The sequence below is a fragment of the Geospiza fortis genome, unplaced genomic scaffold (assembly GCF_000277835.1).
Source record: "Geospiza fortis unplaced genomic scaffold, GeoFor_1.0 scaffold1466, whole genome shotgun sequence".
NCBI classification, from domain to species: Eukaryota; Metazoa; Chordata; class Aves; order Passeriformes; family Thraupidae; genus Geospiza; species Geospiza fortis.
Window position 1 is genome coordinate 62988 of NW_005054635.1, and position 25720 is coordinate 88707.

Below are 25720 nucleotides of genomic sequence, written 5' to 3' on the forward strand. Positions count from 1 at the left end.
CAGTCAGACAAGATACTTTTCAAGCAGTAACCCACTAAAGAAGTAATATTTTGTTAATAGAAAGCAAACATTTGTAATATTTTTAAAATTACACTTGTTAAAAGATAGTTGAAAGCTCCACAAACAAAACAAAATGAGTCAATCTCAGTATATTACTGTATGTATAGACAAACTTTTTTTTTGCATCCAGCAATTTGACATCTCTGTGAGTCAAACAAAGCACTCCAACATAAAGATTAAATTAAAATAAAAAAGTCTAAAAAAAAGTAAGAAACCCCAAAACAAACAAAAAACCCCACAGTCCATTTTAATCCATAATTTTACAATGTGTAAACCTTTGCCATGTCAGTCCTGATTCTTTAATATGCATTTTGGGTACTGCCTGTAACCATTTGATAGATCCAATCTTTCTTCTATTTCTAACATGAAATGGCTAATGAGAAGCAACAAAAAATGGCCAATCAGGCAACTGATTTCCCAGATATGTCATGGTGGCTCAGAAACAAATCTGAAAAAACCTTGCTGGATGCAGAAAATAAAACCACAAAATAAAAAGAAAGGGAAAAACCCTCCCAGAAAACAAAAGAACAAGCATAACATCAAGCTGATGGAGTTTGTACTGCACCTTCTTCCTGCTTTTGGCTAATTTCTGGGCCATCTGCTTAGCATGGAACAAACAGAGACAGGAGAACAGTTAGAAGAACTTACAGAGACTCCAAATCAAGCAGGAATCTACAAACTAATGTCAGGGCTCACAGACTACTAGCTGGTCTAAATTAGTCCCTGCTTAAATTAAATTCCGCCTTGTTTTTTTTTAGCTTAAAAAATTGTAAAATTTCATGTTTAGCACAATTAATTTCAGAAATTAAAAGAAACAGCACCAAAAGAGTCAGGAAGAACACAAAAGGATTGTTTTTTCACTTAAAATGTTACTTGCAACAAACAAGGTAATTTTGAGTGTAATTGTTGAGGCTTGGTGAGGGGAGGATGGTTTAAGAAACAGAAGAGATCTTCCCCTCACTTACAGCAGTGTAAACCATTACAAGAAGTTATTTCTTTTGAAGGTACACCAATGTAAAAGGTGAGAGAAAAATTGTATGCTTTCTTTATTATTACAGGTTTTTCAGATCTCATACCTCAACAGACTTCAAAAAAACAACCTCCTTAACACTATGCTGCTTTTTCCTGGAAAAATGACATGACAGAAGGTAACTGTCACCATCATTTTCTCTTTCTTCTGAGCAAATAAATCAGCACCAATGTTCACACAGTGAACTGGTCAACAAATCTTCCTGTGACACCTACACAAAGATATGTCCCCACTATCACATTTTTTCAAGCAAGCAGTGGAGCATGTGTTTCAGCTCCAGAAACACCTTAAAAAACATTTCTACTAACAACCCAAACAAACATAATTTTTACAGTCTTGAGTCATGAATTCAATCATGAATTCAAACCAATGGTGAACTGAACTTAACAGACCTGCTCATTGAAGGAATGCAATACTCACCAGGCTGGCAATTAGCCCTTAACTTCCAACAGTAACAGGCTCTTTTTAAATTAAATTTACAGGCGTGCTCATGGTGGGAAGGAGGCTTATAGTTACAAGCTTCAGACAGACTCAGCACTAGCTACTTCTACAAAGAGCAAATAGGAGGCCTGAATCATATGACACATCAAACATTTTAATACTGATGCTCACAACTTAAATCTGTCAGATTTTGTCTAAACAAATCTGAAAGCAGCTACATAAAGGTTAGGCCACACTCCTTGTTTACAAATAGAAATATTCTCAAAATAGCTTTTAGTCACCCTTTTCAAACTAAGAAGTATTTTATAGCCTGGTAGGTTATTTTGCAACAGGTGATTGCAAACTATTGTAAAAGCAATTAAAACTGCCTTACATGGCAGGCTCTTCATTACATTACTCTCAAATTAAATTAAAACTCAGAAATAATATACTTATATTGAGTAACAGCTGCCTGTCATACACTGGGCAAGGAGGAGACACTCCTTAGATAGAGCATTTAGATATCCTTCCAAATTCAAGCCTTTCTTTCTCACCTTTCCCAAACTTTAGAATCATGGACCTCCCAAAAGAAGAAAAGTATAGGACAAAATTAAGAAAAAGGAGACAGGGGATGAAAAAAATCCTGGAGCTACAACTTTAAAATGTAGAATCAACAATTTACCAAATTATACTGAAATTCAATATACTGAAAATTCTGTTCTTCAAATGGAAGCATACTGAAGAACTACTTTCAAATATTTCATAAAATAAGGCAATGATATGGATCAAGCACTTTTAGTAAGTGATTTAACACTGCATGGAAATGTCACAAAAGAAGTTATGGTCCATGAACAACAAAAAAATTGGGATAATTCTATGCAAGACATTTTATTAAACAAATCCTCGTTATCACCACATTATTTTGCTAACTCAAATCAAAGATTATTTCTGTACTCCTAGAAGAAAAAAAAAACCCGAATATACCTAATCCACACAATTTTTTTTTAATATACAGAATACAGGATTTTCATTTAAGGTAAATGAAATGTATTTATTTATATAGATGCAATTTCCAAAATTACAATACATTAAAACCCAACAAGCTTCTGCTTTTGCTACAGAGAGGTCCTAAGTTTATTCAATCCATTTAGTCCCTACAAAAAATGTTTTGCAACTCAGTGAGCATGGAGAGGACACCGAGTGTGTGAAAATGTGTGAAATACTAAACTAAATATCCCACATATGCGTTCTATCTTAAATTACACTCAGAAATTAAACCAGGTGTTACCTAGAAATGTTCAAACCTACCCCACAGCATGCTAAAAGTGCCTCCTAATGAAATACTCCTAACTACATTTGATGAACAACTTCAAAGCAGTGCATCTGTTTAAACTTAGCTGGACTTCACAGGGATGAAGGCCAAGCAAGAAAACACCCAACTCTTGTACTTTCACCTGAAAAGATACTTCTTTAAAGAAGAAGCCTGGAGAATTGTTTTCAAAGTCTGTTCATATTCCAAATGAATGAATACGTGGTCTGAAGGCTCTGCTAAAAGGAGTAATTTAGACATTATTAAATTCAGACAGTACACACTTTTGTGAAGGTATAAATAACAGGGCTCAAACAAAGCTCTTCACCTCTTTTTAATACTCAGCTTCAAGTCTGTGTATTTTAAAAGCTCATTCTTAATTTAAAGCTTTGTTTTCTTCAACAGTGGAGAAATGGTTGACATACAACAAGAAAGGCACTCTGTAAACAAACATGAGTAGGGCCATAATTTACACATCTAGGATACCAGCCAAAACCAACCCTTATAAGCCAAGAAGCCTAAGGTGCAGGGGGATTTAAAGCCTGTGCTTTACTTAGAAGTAGAAAGCAGTAACTGTCCAAGAAGTCTTCTAAGGTAATGTGTACAATATACAAGTCAATAATTTTCTGAAATACATCGAGTTTCATAAAATTAAATACACCAGCTAGGTGTATTTTACCAGGTAACAAATGCTATCACTCAGGCCTCAAGCCTGAGGCAAAAGCACTATAAGAAAGGATATCCATGCCTGCTGATTTACACAGATGCACAAATTATGGTGTTAACAAGTAAAAGGCATTAAATAGATTTCTTCTGTTTTGATGCACAGAAATGCTGAGGCATAACAGAACCCTCAGAAGAGTATTTTGCTAATGAATGTCTACAAAATATGTTTTGTATCAGAGAAAGATTCTATACTCTTACACCTCTTAGGCCCAGTTTGAATCAATTCAGGTTTTCTTTTTGTCTACCGTAACCCTGCAATCTTTTTCTTAAGTGTATTCCTACACAAGCTTTACCTTCTAGGTACAAACTTCCTGTGGTTCAAGTTCCACTCCTGATACCTATTTCCTATGACAACTGATGCTAATCTTTTGTTTCACCCTCCAGTGACGTGTCCCTCCTAGATCCAGCCTCACCAAAGCCCTCGCTTCTCTCCCTTACCTTTAGTTCCTGTTCACTCAAATCAGACAAGTTTTCTAACACACACCCAAGCATCAAGAAGGAACACAAAGAGGCTACTAAACAGAAGGGCAAAGCCCTATTTGCTCAGAGCAGGAAAAAAACAGACTCTATAAGAAAAACTCTTCACTGCAGGTTTGTGTAGAACACACCAAGACCTTCCATTGTTGAAAAAGCTGCATGAAACATATTTTTAAAGAATGTCACTTAATCCAGAGTCGCCAATGAACAAAGATAAATCACTCTTCTGCAAAAGGTTTCATAGTTCAACGTAGTAAAGACTTCTAAAGAGATGGTGGAATATAATCTCTAACAGGAAGGCTACATTGCCACCTTTTCTAAAATGTGAGTGTTTACAAATTTCAGAGACAAGGTTACAAGAGCTTATGCATTTGAACACCAGCAAAATTACATTTTTTGGAAGTTGTCTCAATGGCTCTATTTGGAGCTTCTGCGTCAAAGTTATATACAGAGACTAAACTGAACACCTGCCATTGAAAGCAGTGGAAGGAATAAAAGGAGTAGGAAGCATCAGCTGACCTTAACAGATAATATTATTGGTCTTGCTGATAACCTCTCCTCTTTCACTCTGTTTTATATAATTGCACACCAAATCTGGCTGGAAGCCAAAATAAAATATACAAAAGAAGAACATACAGATATTAAAATAAGAAAAATTCCCAGAGTAGGTTGTGTTAATTAGCTGAATTAGCAGAAGATGAAGCTGTGTGCCTACTAGCCAGCCATGTATGGGTAGTGGGAATGTTGCAGCATCCTGTACAACTGTGCAATACTTCATCCACACACCTTAATTTCAGCTGACAATGTCATAATTGTAACTTACTGTACAGCAGCATTCCCATTGCTGGAAATGGCCTGTACAGAAATCAGATGGAATTTCTCTTTTGAAACAAATTTTTTCAGATTCCAGGACAAATTATTTTTTCCCCACTTCTCTTTACCATCACAGGGTTTTTTTAATCAGCACATCAGCTCACAGCTGTTATGTGTGGAGAAACAAGTGTCCACAACAGGGTCAAAAAGAACTGCAGTCACTACAACAGTAGCAGTTCCATTCAGTGCCAAGCCAGAAGCAGCTGCAATACTTACTAGTTATTTCCTTAACCTGTTTTCCCTCCACACCCAGGTAATATCTAACTTTGACCACCACTCACTTCAGATTCTGGTTTAGTGTACACAGCTTGAGTATTACCACAGGGAATTAAAATGACCTGGTAACATCCCCTTATCAGTCTTGTTCCATAAGCAGCATACGCGATTTATTTTGCAAAGGAAAGGTGAGGCACCTTTCATTCTGAAACTACAGATAACCCCACCTGAAAAACATACTGCATAAGAAAGAAGTTCATATCCACAATCATAAAACAGCCATAGAAGAAGCGGCAGGAATTACTCCTCACCTTGATCCTGCTGACAGCTTCCTGAGCCTGCATCATTCTCACATTCTTGGATGGAGTTTTATCAGAAAGGAGTTGAGTTGAACCAAGGTAATTGGCAGCAAAAATGATTCCATCAATTAGGTCTTCAGGATCGCAAGGTCCAGGAACTGTAATACAGGAAAGCCATCACTGAAGACAATCATGGTGAAACACAGCAAAAGCAGAACTGAGACAACTTGAGTCTGTACCTGATGGCTGCAAATCCTCCTCTGAAATACTTCAGTTTAGCATGACAAAAAGGCAACCAGCACTTTCAAAGGCACTAAAACATCAAACTATAATTGTATCGGAATTCGTGGTGGGCTGACCCTGCCCACCAAACCCCTTCTATCGCTCCTCTCCTCAGAAGGGCAGGGGAGCAAAAATATAGTGAAAGTCTCATGGGGCAAGACAAGAACAGGGAGAGATCACTCATCAGTTACTGTCATGGGCAAAACAAGACTCCACTTGTGAAAACTTGTTTCATCTATTACTGATGAAGACAAAGTAGAATAATGAAAAATAAAAACAGATGTTACAACACCTTCTTCCTGGACTCACTTTTATTCCCAATTTTCTTTATCTCCTGCACCCAGAAGTACACGGGAATGGGGGCTGTGGTCAGTTCATCACATGCTGTCTCTGATGCTCCTTATTCATCATGGAGAAGAGGCCTCACATCCTTCCTCTGATCTAGAATGGGATATCTCCTACGGGAGACAATCCTTCAGAACAGACTGCTCTGGTGTGGACTCCCTATGGCATCACAAGTCCTGCCAAAAAGCCTGCTCCAGGTGAGCTCCTCTCTCCAATGGGCCACATACTCTGCAGGGAGCCTGCTCCAGCCTGGGATTTCCATGGGGTCATAGCCTGGCTTTTTGGGCATCCATATGATCTGGCATGTGGGGCCCTCCCTGGGGTCCTCCAGGGGCTGCTTGTGGGTATGTGTTCCACTTCGAGCTCCACTGGCTGGAGGGGCACAACTGCCTCACCATGGTCTTTCCCATGGGCTGCATGGGAAACTCTGCTCTGGCACCTGGAGCACCTCCAGTCCTTCCTACTCCACTGACCTTGTCTTCAGAGATCCCTCTTTTACACATTCCCAGCCCCTTCTTCTCTGGCTGCAGTTGCTGTGGAACAGAGTCTTTGCCCCCTTCTTAAATACATTATCCCAGAAGTGCTACTACTGCCACTGATGGGCTCAGCCTTGGCCAGTGGTGGTCTGTCTTGGAGCCAGTTGGCGCTGACTCTATCAGACAGGCAGGAAGCTTTCAGCAGTTTCTCAAAGAATACACCCTTGGTGCCTACCCCACTACCAAAACCTTGCTACACAAACCTAGTACAACATCTCTCCAGCCAAAGCTACAATTGTTAACCCAGCCTGTTTCTCACAATAGCTCATTGTTTGTGAGTAGGGATCAGCCTGGAGCATGATTTTTCACTGTGATAAAGGGACAGACACAGTTACTTAGCTCGCTCCTCACCCATCAAAAACAGCCTTGCAATTCTCAGACCAACAGTCACAGCAGAAAGAGGAAAGGTGCAGTTTCATAGCTGCCATCAGGCTCTTTCTTGCTTGTGCATTAACTACAGTTGGTGCAACAGGCAAGAACAATCTGCCCAGAATGCTCAACACATACCACACATCACAATATTTTTATGCCACAGACCCTTAAAAATAGTAGTGTTAACAAGGATACTGTGTTAAAGTACTGAATTAAATAAAAATGTTATTAAATACACAGAGCATGGGCTGTCTTGATGGCAAACCAACACTCTTAGTCCAGAGATCCTTAGAGATCCAACACCCATCAACTTCTGGAAAAGTGGAAAGTGATGGGGTGTAAAGTGTTCATAACCAAGCAATGCAAATCCTTACAAAGCAGCACTTACGATTTGTAAGATTTTTAATGTTTGGCAGCCTTATGTAAAAATTTTATACATGAAAATGTTCCATTTTGACACCACGTTTAAACTGTCATGATCCAAAAGTGAGGCTGGTTAACTTAAGCAACTTCCTGTTCTTAAAAGTAAGGGAAAACAATTGTTCCTCAAGACAAGTGAAATATAAATCATATTAAAGAATGCTCATGGTAAATATGTTCACATTTTATCACAGAACACCCGTGTTTATGTTTGTCTTTCTTTTTTCCTCTAAAATCAAGGGGTATCTTGTACTATAAGGTGATGGGGCTTTAAGTTTGAAATTACTAACAATGCCAATTTTGTTCTAATGATAACATATAGGACTAACAACCTCTCAGAATGAGCATGCGTGGCTTTGGCCTCAAGGAAAAACAAGTCATTATAATGATTAAAATAAAAAAGAAAGATCTGGAGACAAGTATCACACTGAAACTATACACACAGACAGAAGCACACATATAAATCTTGTGAGCAAGCTTGTCTTCCTTATAATTTTTTTAACACAAAAATTAATGATTAGCAAATTTAAGATGCTCATCTCCAGTGTGCAGTTTGCTCAGGCAGTATGTATCTTGAAAATTCTCAAAATGAACAGTTATTTGCAAGCACATGACCTAAAGAAACTGAGTTATTTCCTTAGGGAAATTCATGCATTTGGAAGTACTACATATTTACACAGAAATCACACAGCATTCTAAGTGCTACTATTACTCTACACATAAGGCCTTTTCACCACTTCCACCACTATACTAAAGAGGTGCAAAACTTTTTATAGTACAATTTCTGATCAAAATTAGGGGGAAAAAATGGGAAAAGGTATAAGACTCTAAGAAAGTGCATATTAAACCCCAAAAAAGGTAATGCTCCAATTGCATCAGAGGTGAGCACACAGACAGCACTGTTTTTTAGAATACCTCCTCCTTTTATTACCTCTGACAACAAAACTATTACCTCAATGAAAACATAGCATAGGTGCTGGCAAATTTTTCCTTGGACTGCTGGTGCATAAAAATGGAACATTTGTAATTTTAAGGAATTTTGCACTGGACCAAGCACCAAGAAAATTTTAGTGTACCATTTATTTTTTTCCTAAGGTGGAGATAATTACTTTTAAAATATAGATATATATTCCTATATATAGAATATATAGTCCCTTGATAGGACTATCAATAGGAGATGAACTTAAATTCTAAGAGAGATCATTGCTCCAAAATTCCAATGTTTAGCTATGAACTAACTGACATTCTGGTCAGAGATTCCAAAACAGGCAGCTTATACTCTGAAGACTAAAACAACAATCAATTTGCAGTCTAAAGAAAATTATCACATTATCAACTAAACACCGTATACTGTAAAGCAATCCAAAGAGTGACAAGGAAGTCCAAATAAAGTATTACATCAACTGTATTTCTAAAATTTCATCAAGCACATGGAACAACCACTGTCAATGGAAAAGTAAAAGCAAAACAAAACAAAAAACTTCTATTTTCTGCTTCTGTCACAACTGCACAACTGAGCACAACTTGTGCTCCTCCTGCAGAAGAGACAGGATGCAGACTCATACAAAAAGTAACAGCAGTTCATGGGGCAGGTAACTTGCTTTTTCATATTGTTCCGAAAAAATTCAGCACTACTGAAACCTTAACTCTGAGATGGGATGCAGTATTTAATAAAGAGACAAGTAGTTGTTAAACAAAGCAGATTTTCACTGGCGGGCCTGTCCATAAATCCAGCTGAGATTAGATTGAGACTGCCAATTGAAATCAATGCCAGACAGAGCCCTACAGTCTTCTTGCTTAGTCTATTTATCTTGTCCACAAACATTCTTATGTGTTGTGCAAACACCATAAAGAAAGCAGTGTTTTAAGTGATACTGAGGGGAAAAAACAGCATAACTGATACAGACACAATGAATGAAACACCAAAAAACTAAAAGCTCCATGTTTCCGAATTTCTGAAGGAGCACAGTAGGATTTAGCTCAGGTTCTGAATTAGACACAACGTAATCTAAATCAGTACACCCAACCCTAGTAGCTTTTCTATTCAGCAAATAAAAGTAAAATTTTATGCATTATATAGGTGGGTTTTTTGATGCGAAAAAAAAACATTTAGAAAGTGTAGAACTATCTTACCTTCAACATACGTTGGAAATGAAGCCAAGCTTTTTCTGGACTGTAATTAAGACAAAAAGGATTTCAAACAGAACATAGCATGCACAAATATGCATTAAAAATTTCTCCGTGCCAAAAAAACCCAAACTTTAATTAGCCATAGCTATTAGTAAAGATAGAAACACTTATTATTATTTAAATTTATTATTTTCAAGCCCTAAGCACCTACTATGGTAAATTCAATGTATTCCACTTGTGTCTACTTAGTAGACAATATGGTAAGACCAGACTTCACTTACTTGTTGGTCTTCACAAGTGCATTAATTATCCACCAACAGGTGCACTACTTTTAATAATCAAGAAATATGGAGGGAAGTACATAATATCTCAAAGATACTGGATCTTCCAACTAGAAATAAATGCGTACAGGAATATAAAACTTGCACTTTACTGTTATAATTCATGACTGAAACCATCCTTAACAAAATACAGTTATTCATTAGGAATGGTTTTAGATGTATCCTTCACATTAACAGTGCCTACAAAAAGCATTCTAGATTTTAATAGGTTAGGGAACAGCCTCTGTTCTCTGGAATAACGGGATTCACCATGACCTCAGCACCAACTGGCTTACACGGTATGGAGCACAAGAGCACATTTGGTAGCACCAATTACATAAATAGTGAAGGAATAAATAGAACCTTGACCTGTGCATGCAAATACACACACTAAAGTAATACCATACACCCTACTGGTATTTTCTGTGAAAGACTATGAGACTAATCCTTCAGATATCTGATGGCTACAACTTTCAGTGGGTGAGGTTCACCACTTTGTTTAATTAATAACATAAACCATATACAAAAATTTATCAAACAAAATTGTATGCGGCACTATATAATTTGTAACGGATATACTGAAATACCTGCTGCTACCATAGGCAGGTAAGTGGATAGTTAGTGAATTTATGACTGATTGTACTATCAGTAACTCCTCCAGTGACTGCTTAATATCATTCTATTAAAAGAAAATCTATACACATGATCAGAATAATGCATAAAATCTTCAGTAATTTTAAGTATCATTCCAGATGATGTATGTAGCAATAGATGCCAAATTATTTTTCTTTGCAACAGGCAACTTACCAGGATTTGTGTACTAGTGGAAAACTCAGGTAAAACAAGAAAGGTGACAATTATGTAACAGGTTGACTGACTTAACCCCAAGGAGTCTTTTCTTTTGTAAGATATGGAAAATTTATGTTAACAAATAATATTTTTAACCAGCGATGCATGTATTGCTATAAAATAAAATTAGTGAATTATAAGCAAAAGGCATGTGAACAGACAACTGAGTCTGTGCAAGCTTTAAGTTCTTTTCATTCCCTCTGAAAATTACTAAGCTGTTTGAGAATCCAAGAATCCTGTCCATCAGGTTCTGCACTAGCATCAATAAAGATGTCAATAATCAATGATCTGCTGCTGCCAACACATTTAAGCTGCTGTGAGAACACTGACATGCCTTCTCACATCTGTGGCTCTTTCACCTCCTCAGATGAATGCTCCTACTGGAGCATTCCACCTATCCATATAGACTCCAACAAACGTTTGTAATAGTTGCTGATGTAGTGCTAAAGGGGGCATTCAAACACTGGGGTCTGGCAGGCATAGAGGACAAATCCCCTACAAACGAGAGGCAGCTCACATACATAAATACTTTACAAAGGATATTTATTTTTAAGCAGTGAAGAAAATCTTTGGTACAGATTTAGCAACTGTTCACCACCCTTACCTAGTAACTTAATTTTCAGGATAGAGTGGTGCAAACCACCATCATGTATGTCTTTATTCTCACTCAAAAACATAATTTTTCTTGTTTATTACCCAGGTAGAAAGGCATTCTACAAAAACCATTAGAAGAGTAAAGTAACAGGTGAAGTTACCAACAGGTGGAAACCTACACCTCTTAATTTTATATAGTCATGAATAATGAAACATCAAGGTCACTAATATTTTATTACTTTCAATAATCTTGTTGCCATCTGCTATTAAAAATTTATATTTAATAAAAATGTTTCTCTAAGACCTAAAAATCCAGAATTTATGAGGCTGTTTTATTACTTTTATTCTTGCATTAGAAATACTAAAGTGGGAATTATTCACTATCTGAGGGAAACTAATAGCCCAATATAATCTACAGTAAACCTAGTTTATCACCTCTGTAATTTGAGTAAGCACATCCTAACAACTGAAATCAACAGTGTTTTGTTTGTTTTCTTTCTTTGAAGAAGTTTACTGAGACCTAAAAATAGCTAAAATATAAAATACATAGTGATAAAGTCTGTAGCAAAGAATGCTGAAGGCTTTAATAACCTAACATTAAAGCACAGGAAAACTTAAAGGCATGATTTATAGTTGAAAACATCAGAATATGAAAAATTATGAGTTTCTTCAGTCTTTTGAAATTTTTCATTATTTTGTAAATGCAAATGCAGAGTGGTACAGCTACATACATCTTACAAGTTTTTCCATCCCTTGATAATCACAGAAGTAAAAAGGAATGAATGGATTATCTGTGTTTCATTTTTAATCCACTTATAGTAGATCAGGTTTTTAATTTTGAAAAATAACTCATCCATTGCTACCAGTAAAAATATGATATTTTATTATGGCAGTTTCTAGATTGTTTTCAAGTTTATGAAAAATTTTTGCAGATTTTTCTGTTTACAGAAACTGCTACTCTATCCAAATCCAAATCCTTTTTTCAAATTTTTTTTTTTTACACTATGAGCAGTTCTATTCATGCTTATTTTGTTTTGGTGGAAGTCCTGCAGCCTAAAGCACTACCAGGTAAGGGGAAAAATCCCAAACTATGTAGCTTTATTCTGAGAAGCCTCAAGTGAGGAACTGAATTCTGATTAAGAATCACTTGCAGGCCAGTTTCTACAATGGCAAAATATTAAGCAGCATAATTTATTATGTAAAAATTTAATTTAAGCCCTTTTTCATCTGGCTGACAAATACTCTTTCTTAGCGGGTGGAAAAAAGGAAAAGCCTTCTTTATTTTGTCTCTGCTACAGAGGGGATGTTGGCTGTTTGGTAAATTAGTACCCTGCAGCCTGTTAAACAAATTTAAAAATTTAGTGACAGCTGAACAGAGAGTCAGAAATGCCAGGACAAAGAGTCTTCAGTATGTTAGAAATTCAGTCAAGCATAAGGTAAAGAAGCATAAGAAAGAAAAAAAGAAGAAAATGGATTGCACAGGTACAAGGGAGCAAGGAAAATTAAAAGGCATAAGCAGCATGAACCAGACTGTGGCCTTTAAAAAGGTTTTACTCTACCTCTTTATTAGTGGAAGCCTCTGCTGTACTGCAGACATCCTGGTGATGTTGTCTGCTTGATGATTCAGCACCACGAGGTGAAGAGGAATCTGGAGATGGAGACTAGACATGGCAAGAAAATCAAAAGTTATTTTGACTGCCCAGTGTAGAAATTATTCTTTCATTTTCTACATCCTATGCTCTGACATTCTAAGAAAGAAAAGGCAAAGTCACTTAAGAGTAAGCTGCGATGGGAGAAAAGTGACCTTAAGCAGCACACAGGGATTCAGCTAAAGTTCATTTAGTTGTCAAACTGGGAGAAATGAATAAAAGACTGAAACTTCCCCATAAGCACACAGGCCCTCAGGTATTACTAACATGAAGTGCTAAACTAATCTGATCTGAGCAGAGGAAGGTCACAGTGGTTGTCCATAACAGTTATTCCGTTATCTTAGAAAACAACTTTCATAAACTGTGCAGAGTAATATTGGTGTATTCAAGAATTTATTAATATATTCAATGTCAATTCAATACCAGTTTAATCAAGGACTGGGACTCCTCAATCTAGATACAGTAAAGACTTGGAAAATATTCAACAGTTCATGCTGTCAGCTCAGTACATGCTCTTTAGATCAGATTTCCTCATTCTCCTTTTTCCATAAACAATTCATGGAGAAACTGTCTATGTGATTGATCAACAAGTATCTTGATAAAGGGGAAGACTGTTTTGGGAAAGGATATTCTACCACAGATAATTCCTAATGAATGCTGGTGATGAGAAAAAACTGTAGCAAGGTATCTGAATTACAGAGTAGGGGCCCTGGTATGAGGGTGTGACACAAGAGCACAGAATGTGGAACTAATGAAGGTGACCAAAATGAAAGAGTACAAAGCTTTAACCCAGTAGGCATTTCTAGAGGCAGATTTTAAGGAGATACCTACAAAATATATCTGCCCAAGCAGATGAAAGTGAAAATCCTCAAAAGGGAAATTTAGCATTTACCTACAGCTGGGTATTCAGCCCAATAGCCCTGGCATCCTACACTCTAACATAGGAAGAACGCAGCTCCAGCTGTGCCAGCTCAACAGTTCATCACTGATGGCAAAACAAGTCAAATGCTATTCTTATCTTTTCATAAACAGTATGACATAGCTTTTCTCTGAGTCAATGAGTCATATCAGAAAAGGGGTACATTTCCAGTGGTCTGAGCTGGCAGCAGCTCCACCCTCATGCTCTGCATCTACTGCAGCCGAAAAATTGGGTTCCATGAAATAGTCTACAAAAAACCCACAAAACAAAACCAGGAACAATAATTAAAACCCCAAACATCTAAGTTTCTCTTAGCCTCCCTTAGATATGAAATGAAACAAAAAAACATAACTCCCTTCTCCACTTATTTCTCTTTACAGACATTCCTCTATCTCAGATAGTAACTAAATATTAAAATTATAGTTAATTAATAAATGCTTCCAAGGAGTTAAGAAGCAATTCTTTACAGATATTTCCTGTGTTAAAGAGCAATCCCTGCATCTTCCTGTATTTTGAATCACAACTGCAAGAGAGAAAATGATGCAGCTGTGAAACCATCCCCAGAAAGCTGGCATATGATTGCACCATCAGACTGAAAAATTACTTGCCACACAAAGCACGTGAGCAGGGACTGTGGGAGAGATACAGGCTCCCTTGAGTTGCTGTGTAATTACCAGTCAACAGTGTCACAGTGATGCAACTGCACAAATGGTAACTCCTATTTACATAAGGAAGAGTTTTCAAGGTGCTCACATTCTTATTATTATGCAGTATGTCTGTATTAGGAATAAATTTAAAAGGTTCATTATACTATCAATGCAATAATGGCATCTAGACATTGTAGCATTCAAGAGCATTCTTTAAACAAGAAAAAAAATCAAGTTAAGCATGGTATGTGTAAGTGCACACACACAAAAGCGCTCTTTACAGCGGCTGAAAACTCTCATATTCACATACTGAAGGATAAAGATTAATGATTTCATTTAAACCAGACAATTAGCATTAAGAAATTGCACATAATTTGAAATGTACTAGCAGTTACTCCAGTAGCACTATAAGTGCCTTTATTCAGGTACTTTTATCTATAAAGTATCAGAACTAAGTTATTACATGGCTTTCCATGTGCCCTCTTTGAACGGCTGCTCAAATATGTGTTTTGTGTGAGAAAAACCCCTGAACAACAACAACCAAACAAACAACGCCCCCAAAACCAAACCAAGAACCAGAACTACCAAACCCAAGTATCAAACATCTTACAAAGTCTGCTGCATGACAGGGCATGAGAGCTGTCCTTGAAAACATTTGTACAGCAAAGTCCAGTCTTTGAAGAATTAACACTCAGTTCTCTTTGACACCAAAACGTGTTTTTAGAGGCACTGTATATAATGTACAAGGAAAGAATGCAGAAGAAATATTTTGATGGATCATAGTGGATAGATAATTTGCACAGCTGCTCTAAACAAAGTCTAAAATAAATGCTTAGCAACTGTTTCACTGCCATTTGTTATGAACAAAACAAGTTTTAGAAGCCTAACAAAGCTGTTATTAGAACAAACACAGTAAGGTCACATGATGCACACTGTTATTAGGCACAGAGGTCTATTAATGGAATTAGATTTTTTTTTACATGCAGCAATAAAAACCTGATAGCTATCCCTTTTTCCCTTGAATTTCTACTTACATTTTTCTTACGATACTCAACCTGGTACATCCAAAAATTCTCCATCTCAGTTTTGGAGTTGTTCAACTCTTAACATGCAACCCACTCCACCTGAGAAACCTTCCTTGCCCTTGTGCAGAGGGATTTAGTAACGGAACTTGTGAAAGGAGAGGATTGTGTTGCATCTAACCTATCCAGGTCAATCAGCTGTTTCCTATACAGCTCATGAAGAGACATGTAACTGACACTGAAACAGTGAAACTTATAAAAGCAGTGTTGTTTTATGTGCTTTTAGCAGCAGATCATTTGAAGAGAGTACAGCTTGCCGGTTACATAGGTTAGGACAGAGAGGATGAAATCATAGAATCATACAGTCATAGAATCTTTTATCTTGGAAGAGATCTTAAAGATTATCTAAATTTTACTGCCCCTGCCATGGACAGGGACACTTTCCAATACACTGGGTTGCACAAAGCCCCAGGCAGCCTGGCCTTGGAACACTTCCAGGGATGTGGCACCTGAATAAACTGTACCAGTGCATCACCATCCTCACACTAAAGAATTTTTCATGGTATCTACTTTGTCAATTTGAAGTGGTTCTCCCTTGTCCTATCGCTACATGCCCTTGTAAGAAGTTTTTCACTGACCAGCATCCCTAAGTCCTTACCTGCAGAACTGCTCTCAATGCATTCTTCCAGTTTGTGTTTGAGACTGCCCTGGCCTATGTGCAGGACCTTGCACTTGGCCTTGCTGAATTTCATGAGGCTCTCACAGGTCAGGTCTGCCTCTCAAGCCCACCCACATCCCTCTGGATGGCAACCCTTCCCTCCAGTGTGCTGACCAAACCACTCAGCTTGGTGTCGGCAAACTTGCCAAGGGTGCACTCAATCCCACTGTCCATGCTGCTCACAAAGTTAAACAGCACTGGTCATTTTTTGTTTTGAAAAAGGTGGTTTATTCAGAGCTTTTTTGTAGCACCATATGTGTGGACAAATCAACAAATGCTTCAGAAATTTAAGATTCACTTAAACAACAGGACATTACGTATTTGTCACTAATGTCTACCTACAGGTATTATGGCACAAGTATGGCAAATTCCCCTCGTACATTAGCTCAGGAGACAATCGGATAAAGCGAGAGCTTAAATTTTTAAATTTTATTTCTTTTAGAGATAGTGCTCTGAAAAGAATCCATAAACATTAGGAAAAGGTCAAAGCACTATGGAATCTTCAGGTCCCATGCACAAGCATAGCCAGATGCATTCTATCACAAGAACTGCCTATATCAGGACAACTATGGCAGTAAATCTCCCAGGCTTTAGGCCAACTATGTGATGGCAGTGTCCTCTGTCATTTGTACAGCTCAAATTCTGTTCACTAAAATACAGATTGAGAACATAGGTTTTAGTAGGCATAAATATCCGTAAACAATGAAGCTAAAAGCTAATGATTATTAGTTGTCTTTGTTGAAAATTTGTTTTAAGTACAGTGCTAAAAATGGTGGGCTTGATAAAAATATTACCAACTTAGCACTTCAAGCATACCTGCATACTGTGGCACAATCTGTGTAATTCAATTTATAATTCTGACACGGGGATTTAACTTTGTACTGTAGTACTGGTACAACTGCCTCTGCAAATACCACATGCACTTACCCATCAGTTTGCTGTGTGGTCCAGGACCTGCCCCCTGTCAGGCTCTGCATACATGATAGGAAAGATGACCTGAGACAAGGTTACTGGCTGAACTGCTCCTTCAGAACAACACATCAGATTAACTGTTATAGGACCTCTCCATAGAAGAATTTCAGGCAGCCTAAAGAGATGCCCCCAAAAGGCTCCTCCTGTGCCCAAGACAACTGATAAGCACCATTTGTCATTTTAACTACTGCCCTGGGTAGCTAGCATCTGAAGTGAGGGGCTCTGTCAACAGGCAACTGTGGGTCAGGACTCTGATCCAACAGCTGATTCATGCAGTTGCTGCCACAGAAATGACCAATTTGCTTATGGGTAAGACACTTGCTGGTAATCAGAAATCAGAAATTATTCCTGCCTATGCAGATAACATCACGTACTACAGTCTTATTACACATTTAACAAAGGAGATGTTTTGTGTGTAGCTTAAGGTAAACAATAGCAATAGATCAGATATGCTGGAGTGATCACATAGGATCACAGATCAACAAATGCAGTTTGGGAAGTTTTGGTTTGTGAAATTTTCCCTTATCCAGGTGATGATGTACTGCAAAGACAGAGCCTCCTGTCACTTACCATCATCTGGACAATGAAAAACAATCCCATTTGAGAGATCAAACTCAGTGCTGGCTGCTTCTCTGGGTACAGACTTCCTTAGCCATAGCTTCACTTCAACTTCCAGTGCAGGTTTATGTGTCAGTCTGAAAAAAAAAGACTGTGGATTCTTCCTGTGTGTTCAGAAGATTTTAACTGTAGCAAGTGCTGTTTTAGTTTTCAACAGCACAGAAAAATCAAGTTACTTTCATCTTTCAATGACTGAAAAACGTAATCAAAACAATATTCAAGGGGTTATGTATCCAGCGCTCACCATAATTTAGAAGCCAGTAATTCATCTGGGAGTGTTTGCCTTCAAGCAGACTAATCGCTAAATTTAAGCTTTCTTCTGTGTGATTGATAATGCTCTGTATTTTAGTTTGCTTTGGTTCTTTACTGATTTTTGGTTGGGGCATTTGGGGCTTTTTTTCCTGGATAAACGTAAGTCTGGGTCTCTCATAAATGACAAAAAGCTGACCTATAGTTTGTGTACTCAACAAACAGTTTTAAAAGACCTACTCAGAAAAAAACTCAACACACTGTCAATAAAAATTCATCTTTATTTCAATTGTTTCCTTTTCCTCTTTTTTCCCCTTAGTTCATTTATTACTGAAGCCTGCTTAATTATTTAAAAGACTTCTCCATTGCCTTTTAATAATACATTACTCCTGCGGTGGAAGAAGTGAAGCAAATTCATCTCCATGAAAACACAGGTATCAAAATTGAGAAAATCCTGCAACTGAGAATGCAAGGGTTGAAATAAAATATACATAACCAAAAAAACAACAGAGAAGCAAAACAATGCAGCTCAGTTCTGTTCCACCTGGCAGACTTGTCTTCAGCTCTGAATTTCTACTTCACAAATCTAAACCACCCACATACGTGATTTTACTTCGTATTAGGGTTTATTCTAGCATCCCGCCACCTCAAATGTCTGCAGAGGAACCGAGATTATAAACACCAGTGACAGGGCTTTGCAAAACCAAAGTCTTGTCATGCAGAAACAAATTATGTCCTGGACATCCACAAAACTTGGTTTTCAGATCTATTACCCCATGGATAACTGAACAGAGCTCAGAAAAAAGTCATGGTAATTGGTCCTCAAATGGACAATTTCTACCTCCAAGCCACTGTTTTCTTCTGATTATGGCAGAGTTGAAGCAGTCAGCCTGCTTCCACTCTCTTTAATTCACAGCTCTAAAAATGCTACTTGACTTTTTGAGCCCTTCTAGTGCTTTTCTCAGTACGTTTTTGTACTTTCCCCAACTAAGTAAGCAACTCTTCTCAAAGCTCTGTAACAAAGATACTTTTTTTCCATATACTTTAAATACCATAATATTTCATCACATTTTGAATTATCTACTACACAAAACTGTAATCCTTTCCACTTGAACATGTGGATGAACATTTATCCTCAAATCCAGATCCATGCTCTGCATGTATTCTATTTAGACCTTTAAACACCATAACTTCTGTGCTTAGCTAGGCACATTCACAGCAGGTTTCCAGTGGAGAATCTGACAAGAATGGTGAGCAAGACCTTGCTCAGCCTGGAAAAGAGAAGGCCTTGGGTGACCTAACTGCAGCCTTCCAGTGCCTGAAGGGTGCCTAAATGAAAGCTGGAGAGAGATTGCATGAAAGAGCATGTAGTGACAGGACAAGGGGGAATGGCTTTAAACTGAAAGAGGGCAGGTAGAGATTAGATACTAGGAAAAAATTCTTTACTGTGAAGATGGTAAGGCACTGGAACAGGCTGCCCACAAGAGATGCAGCTTCTTCATCCCTGAAACTGTTCAAGGCCAGCCTGGATGGGACTGTGAACAACCTGGTCTAGTGGAAGGCTGGAACTAGATGATCTTTAAGATCCCTTCCAAAACAAACTATTCTATGATTTCATTATTTTTTGAGTGAACAAAATCTCTCAATTTCATGATCATAAAACACAATCTTGTTCCATAAGAATCGACAATGCAGTTCCACAGCCTTTTCCATCAAGAGCCAGTTTCCTGATGCCACACTTCTTGCAGCTGTGCAGCCCTAACTGCTATTGTATTTGAAAGAGAGATCTTCATGAGGTCATATCCAAATGATGGTCTGCTTTGGTTTAAAAGGTTTCTGATAAACAGACTTTGGAAATATATGCCAATTGTACAGACGTCATTTGTGTGGCAAATGTTAAAAAATACTCTTACTGTCTTTATTCAGAAGACATTGAGGATTTTTCACCTTTTATCACATACACAAGTACACCTTCCCCACAAACTCACTGTCCAGACCACCTCTGATTCAAGTGAAAGCATACATCATTAAACCGAGGTGCACAAGCTACACGGCAGCTAATATTCTCCATTGTTAAATATTAAAGAGGTACCTCTTTATTTATTTATTCACAGAACTCCGCTCCCTGCCTCCTACACCACAGGACTACCAGAGTTTATTACAGCAGAATTGTCCATGAGGAGTGAGCAATTTACTTTTCTCATACACCTCACCAAACACTTCTTTTGAGAAGAAATATCCACGAATGACTGATAATCCTGGTAGATTAACTTGCGAATAAAACTGGTATCAGTACACACATATACAGTGATCAGTATTTTTCTTACTGTCGCAGTCCTTGCATGTCTTTCCTAACAGACCCAAACTATACCTAACTACAGGCTAGCTAAATACCTCTAAATTGTTAACTTCTTAAAACAGTCTCTGGACACTTCTAAATGGCATCGTACCAAACATTCTGCTGTGAATGTATTACCCAAATGCTTAGCACTGGGCAGTAATAGCCACTTTCTTGGAAAAAAAAAGCAAAGGAGGCTGTTGTATTATTTAATGAGCCTCAACCACAAATCATTCTTCTTGCTTTACTGGTCTCCAGTGGACAGCTTCTAGCTAAACAAAAAGTGACTGTTGTTTGTGTCTAAAGAAGTCTTATGAGTTTCAGTATCACATGATTAAGAATGCAGTATTATTAGAAATATTTTCAGGTAAGTTCTATCTCTGAAAGAAAATTGTTTAACACAATTTGAGGATAGTTTTCAAAGTAGACCTGCAAAATAACTGAAGGCAAAAAAAGCATCCAATTTGCATTATTTATCTGCAGCAATTTGATACTTCTAGGGCAAGAAAATGGTGTCTGCCTGAAGGTAAAAACACTCACATTTCCAGGTCAATACTATAAATCAGACTGAAAAACATCTCTGGCATATACTGGTTACACTGAAAAGCCCCCATCTGCGATTCTGCTTTTTTCTTGAGGGGGACAGAAGAACAATTTATAGTTAGATGAATGGGCTCCAACTATATTTTTATTACATTGACCACTTATGGTCACTTGGTCAACACAAGCTATTTTTGCCCAATTTACAGCAATTCTAAGCAATTCTAGGAATACTGCATTAAAAAAAGCAGACCGTTTTTGAGCTGTCATCTAAATTAAAGAATCCAGTAAAACAAATATATATCTCCTCTTCAGAGAAAAACAAAATTCCTACTCAGTCCCAAGTCCCTTCTACAAGTCTGCTCCTCAATTTGCTATAGATTTTCTAAATTATTTGTGCCATTTACTTCTTCCTTCCAAGAACACAGACGCTTTGTACATCTACAGCCATCATTTCTCTCTTTGATGAGCTATAACAACTGTCATTATAAATCACTGTTTTGATTTCAGCCAGCCCTGAAAATTTCAGTCAGGTTCTTATCTGACATGGTGCAAAAAATATTGAATGAGGAATCAAATTTTTTGAGCAAAATGGGAACCTCTTTGTACTTCAATATCTAATGCATGCAGAGACCACTAAAAATACCTGTTTTGCTCACTATACGAGCATACCAGGCTGAGTCATATCAGCACATATCTGAAACGTTCAATTCTGCAAGATGCACCTGGTATATTTGGAGAGCAGGTGAAGCACCTTCAGAAGAACTTGGTGCTCTTAGGATCCACAACCTAATGTCACCAAGACCATCATGGCAATTTGTTATAATTAGTTAGGAAGCAACAGGAAGTTCTTTGATCCTCCAAGCAGTAACAGCATTTTCAGACAATATCGGAAACAAAACGTGTAGAAAAGAGTAATGTGATCTATTTGAAAATATGGACAGAAATAATTTTAGTTCTGTAAACTTCTGAAGTGAAGTTAAAAATAAATCCACACAAAGTAATCTGGGGAGATTTCTTCCCTCACATGACTGCAATCAACTCTGTAACATACATAATTTTAAAAATATTTGCAGAAATAACTTTTGCAATACAGTTGTTTGTTTGGGCTTTTTTTAAGGTTCAATTAGGTTTTCTATTAAGAATCAAGAAAAAAGCCCTACACCACCCTCCTCACTGTGTTTCCAACAGTTTTGCGGGAAAAAGAAAATCTGGAAGCTGTATGCCTCAATCAGCTTGCATGTTTTTACAGCATCCCAAACACCATGCTCCAAAAATCTCTTCCTATCTGTAGAATACAGATAGTTTATCTGCCTTCCTCATTTTGAAGGCAGACAAACAAATCAGAAGCCTGTTATAGATATACCTGGCATGTGATCTTTTTTCACTATCTGAATTCCCTTTGCATTAACTGAGGTGTCTTGAATAGCTCCCATGCATTCCTAGAATGCTACAATAATTCAGTCTAAAATACCAAAATAACACACCGTAATTTCTACTTCTGCTGTTCTTCAAAAAAAAACCAACCTAAACCAAACCAAAAAATAAAAAGAAAAAAGAAAACACAAAAACAAACAAACAAACAAGAACCCAAAACCCCAAAACAAAAGCAAACCCAAAAAACTCCAACCAAACCCAAACAAAAGGTCACAAAACCCATTCCACAGCAATATAGAGAAATGCAGCAATGTTTGCAGGTACTGGCCCTTAAAACAGTAAGATAGGTACATGTAATAGATACTTTTTGGTCAGTAAATTAAGCCTCCCAGCTCTTTTTGTATAAGGCATAAATTTAATCCATTTAATAGTTGTTTATGAGCTTACTATATAAAATAATGCAGAAAACTGATAAAACTTATAGTAAAAATTAACTTAAAGACAGCTGGAACCCCAACCTGGCAGACAGCCCTGATCCAAGATAAACCTTATGCCAAAAGCACACAATTTCAGAAATGCTAATGCTTAAATCTGAATAACTCCCTTCAATACTCAGGTTGCTGTAAATACCACTTTACAGTGATAATGTAATACACTGAGTTCTAGACACTGCAAGTTGACATGCAAGTTTTCTAGAATATGAATCTGAACTATGATATCATCAAAAATAATATTACCAGATTTCTGATAGAACTGTTGGGACTGTTACATGACAGAACATGAAACTTAGAAATTTAAGAGTTAACAAAAGCATACAAAGATAGACAGTAGAAAACTGCTTGGCTGCTAATCTCAAATATATTATGGCAGTAGAAAACATAACAGCATTTGTTTCAAAAAAGACACATAAAGAGCTTCATGTGACAAATTCTTATACAGCATACCTGGGGTCAGCAGTGTTAAACAAAGAAAAATCTGACTACTTGATAATGCACATTTACTTCTCTTATGCTGTCCAGGGTACAAATTTAAAACAAAGCACTTTTTCAAGAATGAGACACAGAACAAAAATAAAATGCACCCTCCCTCACTGCCATGCACGTCACAGTTAAAAAATTAGACACATAATCTGAGAGGTGAAAGCTTTGTGTACTCACATCCCCATCTAGCGGCCTCTGGTCGTCAGAATCCCTGGAGGGACTGATGTCCTGTCGCATCACCCAGATAGGCTCCTTAGGTTCATCAGGGGTATAAGGAGAACGGATGGTCCTCGTCTTCACTTCCTCAATAGCCTCTTTAATATCCTTAATGGCCAGTGAAATTGCATCTCTTTTTTCCTTGCTGTACCTCTGGACAGATTCTCCCGTACCAGATGTAACTCGAGAACCAGATGTTAGCTGGCCATTACTTTCATGCCCACCACTGACAGGAGCCTGGCCATGCTCCAAACTCTGCTCTGACTCTGGCATGTCTTCAGCTGCCTTATCTAAGCTCTGGGAGCTCATGCTCTGCTTCACCTCTGCTACAATCTGATCAATGTCCTCCTCTTGTTCGTAACTATCCATTCTTGGGTAGGGTGCAAACTCTGCTTCCTTTTCAGGGCTGTCAGACTCTCCGTCAGACCGTTCATCATAATGGTGAAGGCGGGCACCAAGTGCCTCCTTGCGGTAATTGTCAGCTTCCTCCCTCTCCCGCTCATACTGCTGGATGCCCTCCCTAACATCAAGATCTGGTGTGTCTCCTATTTCCTCATACACATGCTCCTGCAGCCCATAGTCAGCGTAAGCCTCGGCATACTGTTCATCCTCTCCTCGGTGGAAGAGGCGATGTGTGTAGACGTAACCCGAGTAGGCTGCGTTCATGGCTTCCTCGTGCTCGATGGAATGGAAATGTAAGTGATTGGGCAGTGTTCGGTTATGAATGGCCTCACCATGCTCAGCCTCAGCATTCTCCGTGTACTCCTCGGACTCAGGTCTGTACTGCACTGCATACGCACTCTCATCCTCATTTTCCTGCACTCTCTCAACATCATAACTGTCCTCCACTGTGGCTATCACATCCCCTTCTGCAGTATCTGTGTGATTGTGGAAACCACTCTCAGTGCTGGCTGACCGAGCTAACATGCCTTCCTCCTCCTGCCCAGACAGGCCCACGTGGCTGCTGTTGGTGTGCCTTGGGTAGCGAACCGCATACCTCTGCTCCTCTTCCACCTCTGGGTGCTCCAGGTCAGCTTCCACTGACTCACTCACTGCTTCGTTTGCTGGCTCTTCACTGATCTCCCCCTCAGGTGGTCCAACCAAATGGTTCATGGCAAATTTTGGACAGTAGGTCACTTATTCTGCTGACATTTTGTCTATCACAGCTGGAAAGAAAAAAAAATTCAGACATTACTCCCAATAAAAAAAGTGGAGTTAATAAACAGAAGCAACAAAATGCATCCTTCCTTCCCAGCAGACAAACATTTGACTAAGCTCTGCAATCAGGTAATAGACAGCACAACAGTATCATCTCCCATGCAAATGATCTCCAACAGCAGCAACCAATAACAACACCCTTGGGGACTGTACTTCCCTCTTCCATGGACAAATTCTTTATGGAAGTATCATTTTAAAACAATCCCTTGGAGATACCTGTATGCACTGCAGTAGCATTGCAAAGATGCTGGCCTATTAGAAAAGCTAATTTTTGCCAGGAGCTGAGATTTTACCATGGCAGAGATGACAGAAATATCACAGAATCACAGAATTTCTAGGTTGGAAGAGACCTTTAAGATCATAGAGTCCAACCCATCTTCTAACACCTCAACTAGATCATGGCACCAAGTGCCAGATCCAGTCTTTCTTTAAACACATCGAGGGATGGTGACTCCACCACCTCCCTGGGAAGATGATTCCAGTATTTGACCACTCTTTCTGCAAAAAACCTCCTCCTTAATTCTAGCCTGTATCTCCCTTGGTGCAGCTTGTGACTGTGTCCTCTTGTTCTGTCTGTTGTTGCCCGGAGAAAGAGACCGACCCCCAGCTCACCACAGCCACCCTTCAGGAAGCTGAAGAGAGTGATAAGGTCACCTCTGAGTCTCCTTTTCTCCAGGCTGAACAACCCCAGCTCCCTCAGTCGTTCTTCATACAGCTTGTGTTCCAAGCCCCTCACTAACCTCGTTGCTCTTCTTTGGACACGCTCAAGCATCTCAACGTCCTTCCTAAACTGAGGGGCCCAGAATTGGACACAATACTCAAGGTGTGGCCTCACCAGTGCCGAGTACAGGGGAAGAATGACCTCCCTGCTCCTGCTGGCCACACTATTCCTGATAACTGGCCAGGATGCCCTTGGCCTTCTTGGCCACCTGGGCACACTGCTGGCTCACATTCAGTCCGCTGTCAACCAGCACCCCCAGGTCCCTTTCCACCTGAGCA

At 38.4% G+C, this 25720-nt stretch overlaps 1 protein-coding gene across 1 annotated transcript in view; it reads right to left on the reverse strand.

Moving 5' to 3' along the window:
• Positions 1–25720, reverse strand: part of APBA1 (amyloid beta precursor protein binding family A member 1) — an 82742-nt gene that overhangs the window by 18957 nt on the left and 38065 nt on the right. Inside the window, exons 2-6 of the mRNA XM_005430446.2 lie at positions 23465–24669; positions 12818–12919; positions 9499–9538; positions 5423–5568; positions 626–658 (exon numbers count right to left, since the gene is read on the reverse strand). Coding sequence (XP_005430503.1) covers positions 626–658; positions 5423–5568; positions 9499–9538; positions 12818–12919; positions 23465–24616 — 1473 coding nt within the window. The 5' untranslated portion in view covers positions 24617–24669. The remainder of the gene's footprint in view (positions 1–625; positions 659–5422; positions 5569–9498; positions 9539–12817; positions 12920–23464; positions 24670–25720) is intronic.